The sequence below is a fragment of the Cebus imitator genome, unplaced genomic scaffold (genome assembly GCF_001604975.1).
Source record: "Cebus imitator isolate Cc_AM_T3 unplaced genomic scaffold, Cebus_imitator-1.0 Scaffold819, whole genome shotgun sequence".
Taxonomy (NCBI): domain Eukaryota; kingdom Metazoa; phylum Chordata; class Mammalia; order Primates; family Cebidae; genus Cebus; species Cebus imitator.
Genome location: NW_016108134.1, coordinates 261,222 through 274,462, shown reverse-complemented (window position 1 = coordinate 274,462; position 13,241 = coordinate 261,222). Strand labels below are relative to the sequence as shown.

General features: G+C 50.0%; 1 protein-coding gene across 1 annotated transcript; it reads right to left on the bottom strand.

Annotated features, from left to right (window-relative positions):
- Positions 1 to 511: 511 nt before the first annotated feature.
- On the bottom strand, positions 512 to 12,844 carry CCDC105 (coiled-coil domain containing 105). Its single transcript, XM_017520249.2, has 7 exons — positions 12,174 to 12,844; positions 9,802 to 9,906; positions 2,820 to 3,018; positions 2,227 to 2,393; positions 2,035 to 2,130; positions 1,828 to 1,941; positions 512 to 913 (listed from the first exon to the last, which is right to left on the bottom strand). Exons 1-7 carry the CDS (start codon positions 12,741 to 12,743, stop codon positions 662 to 664), a joined length of 1,503 nt encoding a protein of 500 aa, XP_017375738.1. The 5' UTR covers positions 12,744 to 12,844; the 3' UTR covers positions 512 to 661.
- Between the last annotated feature and the right edge of the window lie 397 nt (positions 12,845 to 13,241).

Genomic DNA, 13,241 nt, shown 5'->3' with positions numbered 1-13,241 from the left:
TTTTTTTGAGACAGTCTCACTCTTGTCACCCAGGCTGGAGTGCAGTGGTCTACTGCAGCTTACTGCAACCTCCACCTTCTGGGTTCAAGCGATTCTCCTGTCTCAGCCTCCCTAGTAGCTGGGATTACAGGCTCACGGCACCAAACCTGGCTAATTTTTATATTTTTAGTAGAGATGGGGTTTCACCATTTTGGCCAGGCTGGTCTTGACCTCAGGTGATCCGCCCACCTCGGCCTCCCAAAGTGCTGGGATTACAGGCATGAGCCACCGCGCCCCACCTACAATCACCATTTGAAGTGCGTGCTGTTGTGCTCCGCATTTTACGGGTTGGAAAGACCAAGGCCAGAGAGGGACAGTGACTTGCCCAAGGCTACACAGCTTGAAAACGGGAAGCCAGGATTTAAATCCCAGCCCGCTGGCACCCAAATCCATCCTGTTAACTACCAGGATATGCTGCCCATATCGTGTCCTCGGGTAAGTGGCTGATATACAGTAGGTGCCTAATACATGATAATTATTGTTATTTTTAATTATAATTGTCCTAGAGGGCGCTTGGAGGGAGGGTGCTTCAAGGGAGTGGGAAGGCCATTGGGCTGTGTCTGCTCTCCGAAGTTCCCGCCAGCAACCAACCAGCTGGCTGGGGCGGGGGACGCTGGGGTGACTAAGGGTCGGCGCCGCTTTTGCTGCGCGGCGGCGGCGGCGAGGACGGGTCCCAGTACTTAACCAGGCGCTGCGCCTGCTCGTAGCAAACGCGCGGGTGCCGCTGGCGCAGGCGCAGGCGCACCACGCTGTGGTCCACCTCAAGCCCGACGTTCTTGCAGTTGAGGCCCCAGGTGAGGTTCCTGTGCGTGGCCAGCAGCTCGTCCAGGTTCTTTTCCACATGCGTGATGTGGCGCTGCACCTTGTTGGTGCCCTGGAGAGGGCGCAAGGCACACCCGTGAGCCAGAGCCGAGGGCAGGGAGCTACTTGGGGTGGGCAGGCACACCTGTGCCAGGTGCGAGTGTAAGGAACACAGCTAAGGAGGGGAACACATCTTGGTGGGCCGGGTGTGCCTGAGAAAAAATAAAAACCGAGATAGGGCGTGCGGAGGGAGGGGAATGCATCTTGTCAAGGTGTGTAGGAAGGAGCCTCCTTGGGAGGGGTCCTTAATAACCGCTCAGGGCCAGGCGCGGTGGCTCACGCCTGTAATCCCAGCACTTTGGGAGGTCGAGGGGGGTGGATCACCTGAGGTCAGGAGTTCGAGACCAGTCTGGCCAACATAGCAAAACTCTGTCTCTACTAAAAATACAAAAATTAGCCAGGCGTGGTGGCACGTGCCTGTAGTCCCAGCTACTCGGGAGGCGAGGCAGGAGAATCGCTTGAACCCAGGAGGCGGAGGTTGCAGCGAGCCGAAATCGCACCACTGCACTCCAACCTGGGTGACAGAGTGAGACTCCATCTCTAATAATAATAACTACAACAACCCGGGTGCTTTGAGGGTATTCTATGCAGGCACCATGCTACATGCCTTTCACGCTTGAACTCATCAGTCCTCACCACCACCATTTGAAGTGGGTGCTGACATGCTCCTCATTTTACAGGTTAGGGAGACTAAGGGCAGAGAGGAACAGTGAGGGTGTATGTGAGCGGGAAGGACAGGGGTTGAGGGGACTTATTTGAGCCAGGTGTGGGTACTGAAGCCCCCCTACCCCACTTCGTGGCAGGAGTTGAAGGACAGGCCGACTTGGGTGTGTGTGTGGGGGGGTCTTACCTGGTCCAGGTGTGCTTGAAGAAGGAGTCTTACCATTGGCCGGGCTGTGCCTAGAGGGGTATGGGGAAGGAGTTTACCTGTGCGAGGCGCGTAGCCTCGGGGAGTTGGGTGCCCACGTGCCTCTGGTACATGCGAACCAGCGGTCTGTCCAGCTTTTCTCCAGCCTCCACGTGACCTTTCCACAGAGGACCCTGGTGGAATGTGGTGTGCAGAGCATTGAAAAGCAGCCTCTGCCCGCCGACACCCTTGCCTCCATCCCCGAAGGCTCTCACGCTAAAATGTACCTTGATGAGACCGCAGGTGGTGTGCATCTCTTGGCTGTATTTCGTGCACCGGTGGATAGTTCCCCTCATCAGTCCTAATGTCATATTTAATCTTTCCTGCGGGCGGGGTATTGCAGGGGGATCACGCTGGCTCCCAGTCCCCCTCTCCTCTCAGGTCCCACCCTCGCCCACAGCCGCGGGTAATGCGCTCACCTTCAGCTCCAAGGTCTCGCTTGCCTTCTGCGCCAGTGAGGCACACACGCGGTCGCTTATCTGCAGGTGTTGCTTCCCGACGTCCGCCTCGTTTTTTGCCATTTCCACCAAGGTGTCCTTGGACTCGACCAACAACCGCTTGGCTTCGTTTAGCGCGGCGGCGCACGCTGCAAATTGCCCAGGACGCACGTGGGGGCACCAAGCCCTCGGTTCCCAGACCCCCTGTCCCTCTCTCTATTCTCAGGTGGTGGTGGGCCCTGGGCGAGGGGGCTTTATTGAGGGACTGAGAGAAACTCCAGGGGGCGCGAGGGATAGTGTAAGTAGCATCTTGGGTTGATTTCCTTAGAAGCAGAGCCTGAGTGACTGAGTCCTCACGCAAGTGTGGGCAGGAGAACGCAGGGGGAAAAGCTCAGTGACAACACGTGTTCAGCAAGGTAAGTTTTCAGCCCTCCCATTCGCTGTAGGGCTATTTCCCAGGAAGGGGACAGCTAAGTGGGCGAGGGGTTGCACTGACAGTCCAGGGGGTCTGGGTGGGCACCAATGCTACCCAGTACAGTGAAGTCCTCCTACCTGGGGTATAGGTGAACTCCTACCTGGGGTATAGGTGCCCACAGGGTCTGGAGGAGGCGTTTTTTGACCCTGCGTGCGTGGGGTGGGGGCCCGGGAGAGGTCCACCCATGAGTGGCGTCCGGCCTGCTCCAGAATCTTGTCCAGAGGCTGGTTCATCAGGTCCACGGCTTGGAGCCGCTCCTTGAAGCAGAAGGCCAGGGTGTCTCGGCAGGAGGCCAGGGTCTGGGTGGGGTAGGGAGGAAGAGAAGGCAGAGTGAACTGGGAGGTTCACTGGATGAAAGTGATTTCTTTGCTTTCATTTGCTGTAGGCTTGAGCCTTATAGTCTATAAAGCATCTCTACCTCTGAATGGAAGCTGACCCTCTGTCTCTTTTTTTTTTAAGAGACAAAATCTTGCTCTCTCATCCAGGCTGGAGTGCAGTGGTGCCACCATAGCGCACTACAGCCTCAACATCCTGGGCTCAAGTGATCCCCCTGCCTAAGCCTCCTGAGTAGCTGGGACGACAGGTGTAAACCACCATGCTCTGCTATTTTTAAAACTTTTTTTTAGAAAAGGGGTCTGACTATGTTGTCCAGGTTGGCCTTGAACTCCTGGCTTCAAGCTATCCTCCTGCTTTGACCTTCTGAAGTGTTGAAATTACAGGCATGAAGCAATGTGCCTAATTTTGTTTGATACTAGTAAAGGCTTTTATTTATGTGTGTGTATATATATATATATATATATATATATATATTCATAAGTAAATATGGATATATATATATATATATATATCCATTCCTTTTGAGACAGTCTCGCTCTCTTGTCCATGTTGTATTGCAGTGGTGCAGTCATAACTCACTGCGGCCTGAAACGATCCTCTCGCTTCAGCCTCCTGAAACAGCTAATTTGTATTTTTTACTTTGTTTGTAAAGACAGGATGTCACTATGTTGTCTAGGCTGGGGTCTCAAACTCCTAGGCTCAAGCAATCCTGCCTCAGCCTCCCAAAGTGCTAGGATTACAGTCGTGAGCCACTGTGCCTGACCTGGAAATATTTTTTTATTTAATTCATTTCCCCAATCTTCCAGAGAAATATTTTCTTTCGTGAAATCTTTTTTAGGAGAGGTATGTCTTTGTCTTATGAAAAAATAATTTTTTCTTCCTTTGACTCACATCGAACCATCCCTCAAGGTTTACTTTATTATTTTTACTTAAAGTTTTGTTTTTAATTGAAAAATAGTTGTGTATATTTATGGCATGCAATGTGATGCTTTGATTTGTGCATGCAGTGTGGAAGGATGATAACAAGCTAATTAACATATCCACACCCCACATACCTATCATTTTTTTGAAGTAAGATTATTTAAAATCTGTTCTTCTTCACTTAATTTTTCCCAGCTTTATTGAGGTATAATTCACAAATAAAAATTATATTTATTTAAGGTGTACAACTTGATGCTTTGATGTATGAATACACTGTAAAACAAAATCACTGCATTCAGCCCAGGCACGGTTGCTCATGACTATAATCCCAGTACTTTGGGAGGCCAAGGTGGGAGGACCGCTTGAGCCTAGGAGTTCGAGACCAGCCTGGGCCACACGGTGAAACTCTGTCTCTACAAAAAATGCAAAAAAAAAAAATTAGCTAGGCATGGTGATTCACATCTGTGATCCCAGCTACTCAAGAGGCTGAGGTGGGAGGATCACCTGAGCCTGGGAGGTTGAGGCTGCAGTGAACCATGATTGCACCACTGCACTCTGGCCTAGGCAACAGAGTGAGACCCTGTGTCAAAAACAACAACAACCAAACAAAAAACCATGAACGGTACGGTTTCCTCAATAGCCACTACAGATAAACACACGGATGAGTTGGTGGTGCTGACAGATATTCCCTCAAATGTGGCTTTTAGAGAAGCAATGCTGTGTTAAGGTTTGGGAACGTGGAAATAGAGTCAAAGGTCAGGCAATTCTGCTTAACATTTTCCCAGGTGATGAGTGTTTACTTGGATGTCAGGTAATCTAGGGAAATTTTACATAAATAAATATATATGTAAACACACACACACACACACAAACATATATATATATATATATATAACTTTTTTTTTTTAGATATGGTCTCACTCAGTCTCCCAGGCTGGAGTGCAGTGGCATGATCACAGCTCACAGCAGCCTTGACATCCTGGGCTCAAGCAATCCTCCCACCTTAGCCTCCCCCAAGTAGCTGGGACACAGACATGTGCCACCACACTGGCTAATTTTTTTTTTTTTTTTTTTTTTGTAGAGACAAGGTTTTACTATGTTGCCAGGCTGGTCTCAAACCCCTGGGCTCAAGTGATTCACCCACCTTGGCCTCTCAAAGTGCTGGAATTAGAGGCATGAGCTGCCGTGCCCAGCTAGGGAAATGTCTTAAGGTCACTTTTTTGTTCACAAAGTTGTCTTCTATTTATGGCACTGTGCATAATAACAGGTAAAAATGAGTCTGCTCACTTCCAGACAGATCATGCAATGGTGTGACTTGGCTCACCACAACCTCCACCTCCCGGGTTCAAAGGATTCTCCTGCTTCGGTCTCTTGAGTAGCTAGGATTACAGCCATGTGCCACCACATCCAGCTAATTTTTTAATTTTTTAGTAGAGACAGGGTTTTGCCATGCTGGCCAGGCTGATCTTGAACTCCTGACCTCAGGTGATTCACCCACCTTGGCTTTCCAAAGTGCTGGGATATGGATTGGTTCTGAGAAGCTGTTTTTCTTCCTCACTTCATTCTTGACCCTTTTCTGTTTTTTGTTTGTTTGTTTGTTTGTGTGTTTGTTTTTAATGAGACAGGGTCTTGCTATGTTGCTCACGCTGGTCTTAAATTCCTGGACTCAAGTGATCCTCCTGACTCAGCCTCCCAAAGTGTTGAAATTACAGGTGTGAGCCATCACACCTGGCCCCTTTCCAGCTCTTTTTATAGTTCTTGGAAAGAAGCTCAATTTCCAAGTTGAAGCTCAGCCATCTCCTACCCCCTCACCCAGTTCAGAAGCCTTCAGTGACTCTTTGGGGTGGGGTGAGGGGAGAAGTAAAAGACAGCAACAGCTCCCCTGTGCTGGGTGTCCACTGGTTGGTTTCTGTGCCTAGCTCTGCTCTGGCACCCTGTGAAAGCAGCCTGTTTCATCCATTTCCCCATTGTAATATGGAGAGCTGGCACTCACTAACCCACATCTTGGTCATCCTGTGTCACCGCCTTGATTCTCAACGGGCGCTCATCCCATCCCCACCACTGGCCTTGAAGTCTGCCTTCCTCTGCTCTGATCAATATTAAGAGACTTCTGCTGTTCTCTGAGTTCCCCCTCCCTCCAGGCTCTATCTCATCTGGACAGTGCCCCACCCATGTCCAAATCTTACTTCCTCCACAATAAAATGAAACATATTTGTTTGATATTTGCAGTTATTTGAGAATTATATCAAAGCAAGTCATTTGCACACGTATACACCATTATAAACACTCTTCATCAATATATAAAATATTTCCATCATGTCATACTTTTCTCTGGCTCCCCTTCCCTCTCTCCCTCCCTGACCCCCACCAGTAAGCTGACCTGGAGATCAGTTTTACCTGTTCTAGTCCTTCCTTCATTCATTCATTTATACAGAATCTTGTTCTGTCTTCCAGGCTGGATTGCAGTGGCATGATCCTGGCTCACTGTGGCCCTGAACTCCTGGGTTCAAGAGATCCTCCCACCTCAGCCTCCTAAATAGCTAGGACTACAGGGGCATGCTACCATGCCCAGCTATTTTTTAAAATTTTTTTGTAGAGATGGTATCTTGCTATGTTGCCCAGGCTGGCCTCAAACGCCAGCCTCAAACTTCTGGCCTCAAGCAACCCACTTGGGACTCCCAAAGTGCTGGGATAACAGATGTGAGCCACTGTGCCCAGCTGAGTTTTGCCTGATCTTAAGGAGTTGATAAACTTCTATCCTATGGATGGGTGACCTGTTTTTGTAAGTAAAATTTTGTTGAAACACAGCCATGCCCATTCATGTGCATACTATTTTTCTGGTTGTTTTCACGGCACACTGGCCAAGTTGAGTAGTTATGACAGAAACTGCACAGCACACAAGGCTGAAAGCATTTACTCGCTGTCCCTTGAAGAAAAACCTTGCTGAATCTAAAACTTCATATAAATGGAATCCTACAGTGTGTACACTTTATGTCCAGCTTTTTTCTCTGAATATGACATATTTGGGATTTATTGATTTGTTTAAAAAGTGGACTTAAAAGTCTTTTGTTCATGAATTCAAATAAACCTCTACTGATGCCAGATGTGCCAGGTGGTGGGGATACAGTGACCAGCAAGACAGCTTTCGAGGCTGGGTGTGGTGGCTCATGCTTGTAATCCTAGAATTTTAGGAGGCCAAGGCGGTTAGATCACGAGGTCGGGAGTTCGAGACCAGCCTGGCCAACATGGTGAAACCCTGTCTCTACTAAAAATACAAAAGTTAGCCAAGCGTGATTTGCTGAGTGTGGGTGCCTGTAATCCCAGCTACTTGGGAGGCTGAGGCAGGAGAATTGCTTGAACCTGGGAGGTGGAGTTTGCAGTGAGCGGAGATTGCGTCACTGCACTCCAGCCTGGGTAACAGAGCAAGACTCTGTCTCAAAAAAAAAAAAAAAAAGTGACAGCTGTCCAGTTCAGCCCCACGGACAGCATTCCACCAACCCCTGAGTCTCCTGCCTCGTCCACACCATACACCCCAGCCTGTTTCTTCTTCTCCCCTTCTCCGCACCCCGCAGTCAACACATTCTGACTGAGCTTTGCTACATGAAATATAATTTAGTAGTGTATATGCCTTCAAGGTCCAATGCTTGTTTAAATGCAGTCTAGCTGAGGAACCTGCCTGGAGTCAGCATGAGCAAGTTGACACATGCAGATAAGATCCAGTGAACAAGCAAAATAAGTATCTAGAGGAGCATGTACAGCAAGAGAGGTGGGCTTTTTATTTTAGTAAAAATATATATAATGTAACATTTTGCCATTTTAACCTATTAAGTGTACAGTTTAGTGGCATTAAGTGTATTAGTGCTCTTGTGCAACCATCCCCTCCAGTAAGCTGACTTGGAGATTAGTTTTACCTGTTCTATTCCTTCCCTCCTTCTTTCATTCATTTACATAGAATCTTTCTCTGTCTTCCAGGCTGGATTGCAATCTATCTCTAGAACTTTTTCACCATCCCAAACAGATCCGTACCCATGAAGTAATTACTCTCCCTTTGTTCTCTGGTGAGAATGAGCCGAGAGAAGGAAATGTGGATGATGCAGGAGACGGGTGGAATGATAGGATTGACATAGGAGAAATGAAAAAACTTCCCTTTGGTGGTTTTCATGCATTGAGATCACTGTAGAGCAAGGAAGGCACAGGGAGTTGGAGAGGACTGAAGGAAGAGAGGGTATGAAATCACTTGCCCAGGAGGTCAGAAAGTCTTTTTTAGAGACTTAAGGCAAGATCTCTGGGAAAGGTCTAAGTGCCAGTTTGAGGTTTGACTTCATGATTTTAAGTTGAAACAAATCTGATTGGTGGTAAGCATTTTTCTCCAGCAATATTCAGACCAGGTTCTCTCTAGCAATCTGTCTTTGTCTCTGTCTACATCTGTCCTTTCCCACCTCTCTCTCTCTTTTAGAGATAGGGTCTCACCCAAGCTGGAGTGCAGTGGTGTGATCGTGGCTCACTGCAGCCTTGAACTCCTGGGCTCACTATGCTCCTCCCTGAGCCTCCTGAATAGGAACTGAAGGCACATGCAACGTGCTTGGCTAGTTTTATTTTTATTTTTTAATAAATATGGGGCCTTGCTGTGTTGCCCAGGCTGGTCTTGAACTTCCAGCCTCAAACAATCCTCCTGCCTTGGCCTCCCAAACTACCGGGATTACAGGCATGATCCCTTTCCCTCTTTATAGCCCTTCGCTCCCAGGTCCATCTGCAAGGCCTTCTCCCTTCTCTGCCTCAGACATCCTGGAAGGGTATTTCAAGAATCACCAGATTTAAAGGAATACGACAGTGGTCAGAAGATACGCCCTATTCTAGTTCAGCACCACGGACAGCGCTTCACCAGTCTCTTGAGTCTCCTGCCTTGTCCAAACCCCTGTGCCCCTAGCCTGTCCCTTCTTCTCCCCACCTCCCCACCCCCAAGTCAACACATCCTTACTGAGCTTTGCTATGTGAAATATAATTTAGTACTGCCTCTGCCTTCAAGGTCCAATGCCTGTTTAAATGCAGTCTAGCTGAGGAGCTCTCTCTATATAAAAGCAAGGAAAGTTCAACAATAAAAGACTTGACAGTTCAATCTCACAATCGGAAACAAACAATTCCCCAGCCTCTCTTTTCTTTGGATGCCTCTAGAATGCTAAGTCTTCAAGGGCAAGGCTAGTTCTTTCCCAGTCACCACTTTATCCACGATGCAAAGCCCGGCGTCTAGGAAGCAGGTATCAGATTAGCATTTATCAAATGGATGAGTCAAAAGCACCCACAGGTTGTCAGCAAATCCTAACAGGTCCCAAAGGCCCCCTGAAGTCTGGCTGCTCCCCTCCTTCATTTGTGCCCTCATGAAGAAGTTCTCATTGCAAGCACGAAGGATGTATGGAGAGATCAAGTCTGACTGAAGCTGGAGCACATGTTAAGAGTGCAAAGAGCTAGACTCCAGTCACCTGGGCTGAAACCACAGTGCTGCCATTGATGGCTTTGCTTACTAGGTGAGGTCATCTCTCTCTGAGTCTCAATTTCCCCCTCTCTAATGGGGGGATCATAGTTTCTACTTCACAGGAGTGTCTTAAGGAGTGGATTCAATGACTGCACAGGGTATGGTACAGAGTGTGTGTTCACTGTTATTCTGAGACCAACCTTCATCTCCCATGGCCTCACTTTTCCATTTCATGAAGTGAAATGCAGTGAATATCTGGTCAGTGTGGCTTGAAGGAATTGCTATTGTGACAGTCCCCATTAGGCAGCCAGGGATCCCATACCAGTCCCCATAACTGTCCCCAGGCACCCCTAACCTTGAGTAGGACCTCTGATTTTTCCATATCTCTCTCCATTTTCCTCTTCATGCTTTTCAGCTCCTCCTTCTCCCATGTAAGCATACTATCAGCCTTGTCAGGGACCTAGAAAACAAGGAGAGAATCCCTCACATCCTTGGGAAAGTGCTGGGAAGAGATTTCTCTTTCCAGGGTAGTAGAGGGCTTGCCAGCATCATAAACTCTGAGTTTGAAGGATGAAGTTTGAAGGATGAAGGCATGTCTCTCTTTTTGAGAGGGTGTCTCTCTCTTTGAGAAGGTTTGATCCTTTCAGTGGGTTCTCTCACTTGGGGGGGGTCTTGCCCTCTGGAGCATGGTGCTGGGGGCTTCTCTCTTTTACAGATAGGAGCCCAGGGGGCTGAGATGAGGGTGTCTCAAGTTGGGGGAGGGTTCTCACCCCCTGAGGCTGGGAACTAGGCACCACTTCCCCAGTAATGGTCTTATCACCTCTCCCTGGCTACAGGTGGAGGAATCATATCATAGGGATGATGAGGGTTTACCTTTTTGGAGTCTTAATATTTGGATCTGGGGGCTGGGGGTAGGAATCCCATTCTGTGGGTGGGGTTTAATCTCTCCCCTGGGAGGCTGGAATTTTCGTACTTTTTGGGGTGGGGATTTGGGGTTTCACGTTAGGGGGAGGATTTCACCACTAGAGGTTTCACCCTCTCTCCCTGGACAGGGGCTTAACTTTTGGGTGTGAGGACTGGGAGTCTGAAGTCTCACTCTCGAGGGAGGACTTCTTCCTTTCTCCACAGATGAGGCCTGAGGAGGGATTTTCACTTCTTTAAGTTTGGGGAGCTGGGTCTTATTTCACATACTGGGGGGAGTTTCACCTGGGTTGGGACCTCTCCTCAGCTGCTCTCCTCAGCTGGGAGTTGGGAGTATATTTTCACTAGGACTGGGCATAAGGGTCTCACACCTCTGGAAGGGTCTTACCCTCTGGGCCTGGGATCTGGGTGGATGATTTTATGCCTGGGCTGAGGGCTATGGGTTTTATTTTGGAGGAGATTTTCATGGAGTCTGAATCAGGGACTGCACTCTCCCTCTTTGACTGAGAGATTTGGATATTTTTCTCCTCTGGGACAGGGAAGCTGAGCATCTTGGCTCCTTGGGCAGGGCTCACTCTTTGGGTCTTAGGGTCTTAGGCATCTCTCCTTGGGCCTATCTCCGTCATCTTTTTTTTGTTTGTTTTTGAGTCTCACTGTCTCCCAGGCTGAAGTGTAGTGGCCCTATCATAGATCACTGCAGCCTTGAACTCCTGAGCTCAAACAGTCCTCCTGCCTCACCCTCCCAAGTAGCTGGGACTAGAGGCATGCACCACCATGCCTGGGTATTGTTTTTTAAACTTTGGTACAGACAGGGACTCACTGTGTTGCTCAGGCTGGCCTCAAACTCCTGGCCTCAAGTAATACTCCTGCCTTGGCCTCCTGAAGTGCTGGGATTGCAAGCACAAACTACGGCACCTGGCTAATGTCCCTCCAAGTTTTGGAGAGATGGGATGTCACTATGTTGCCCAGGCTGGATTGCAGTTGGCCTGATTATAGCACACTGCAGCCTCAAACTCAGGCTCAAGCAATCCTCCTGCCTCAGCCTCCAAGTAGCTGGGACCATAAGTGCATGCCACCACACTGAACCATTAATTATTATTATTATTATTTTGTAGAGATGGGGGTCTCACTATGTTGCTTAGGCTGGTCTCCAGCTCCTGGCCTCAGGCAATCCTCCTGTCTCCTGCTGAAAAATGCTGGAATTACAGGTGTGCACCACCACACCCAGCTAACTTTTTAAAATTTTTGGTAGAGACAGGTTCTCACTCTGTCACTGAGGCTGGAGCATAGTGGTGTCATCATAGCTCACTTTAGCCTTCAAGGCCTGGCCCTAAGCGATCCTCCCACTTAGGCCTCCCAAAGTGCTGGGATTACAGGCATGAGCTGCTGCACCTGGCCCTCATCTTCTTGCCTCTTATTCACTGGAGTTGGGTGTTTTCTCTGTGGAACGGCTCTTTTCTTTCTTTCTTTTTTTTTTGAGCGAGTTTCACTCTTGTTGCCCAGGTTGGAGTGCAATGGTGCGATCTCGGCCCACTGCAACCTGCGCCTCCCGGGTTCAAGCGATTCTTCTACCTCAGCCTCCTAAGTAGCTGAGATTTTACAGGCATGCGCCACCAGGCTAATTTTGTATTTTTAACAGAGACTGGGTTTCACCATGTTGGTCAGGCTGGTCTCGAACTCCAGACCTTAGGTGATCTACCAGCCTCGGCCTCCCAAAGTATGGAAAGGGTTTTTCTGAGGGTGAGCACCGCATAGCGGAAGCCTCTGTCTTTGCAATTAGGCTGAGGTTGGGGGGGAAGGTCCCACCTTCTCAGACTTGGGCCTGTAGCCCCGCAGCTTGACGCTCTGCTGGTTAATAAGCAGACCCTTGCGCACTTCGCTGAGCCTGTGGTCGGTGACCTCGCGCTGGCGCAGCAGCTGTCGCACCTGCCCGTTAATCTGGTGCTGCGCGCGGCCGAGGCGGGCGGCGGTGAGGCGCGCTCCACGCGCGTGCGCGTGCACCATCTCGGCAGTCTGCAGGGCGCGCGCTTGGCGGTGCAGGGGCAGCGGCAGGCGGGCATACCAAGCCGGAGGCTTCATCTTGCCCTTCCAAAGCGTGACGCCCTCGCCGGGTGGCGGCTTCTCCAAGGTGCCGCCGCCTTTGAGCATCTCCACGCGGAAGCGCCAGGGCTGGATGTAGGCGGCGCGGCCGAGGTGGTGCGCCAGGTTCGGGTCCAGCACAGTGTCCTTGGGCTGCCACATGGTCACCGCCTCCTGCCCGCAGCGGTCGGTCAGAATGTGCGCGGCCCTCGCCATGGCCTGAACTTCCTCGCGCCATGCTGGGGCCCCAATGCGGGCGTCCTGGCTGCGATCAGCCGGGGGTGCCAACACGGGCATGGTCCCTGCTTGGTCCCCCGGCCTGCCCTGGGACCCCTACGAGGAGCGGAGGGGACCCCAACAACACACAACTCTTTCCTGGCCTGTAGAGTGAGTGAACTGAGAGCGCGCCCGTCACCATAGCGATGGGCGCCAGAAGGAAGGTGGAATTCCAGAGGTGGGGGAGGAGTAGGATGGAAGCTTTGCTTTGGAACTTGGCCCAAGCGCGTTGGAATCCTGACTCCTTGAGAAAGATCCCATCATCGGCCGGGTGCGGTGGCTCACGCATGTAATCCCAGCACTTTGGGAGGCCGAGGAGGATGGATCACAAGATCAGGTGTTCAAGACCAGCCTGGCCAAGTAGGAGAAACCCTGTCTCTACTAAAATTACAAAACAGCCAGGCATGGTGGCAGGAGGCTGTAATTCCAGCTACTGGGGGGGCTGAGGCAGAGAATTGCTTGAACCAGGAAGCAGAGGTTGCAGTGAGCCAATATTGTGCCACTACACTCCAGTCTGGG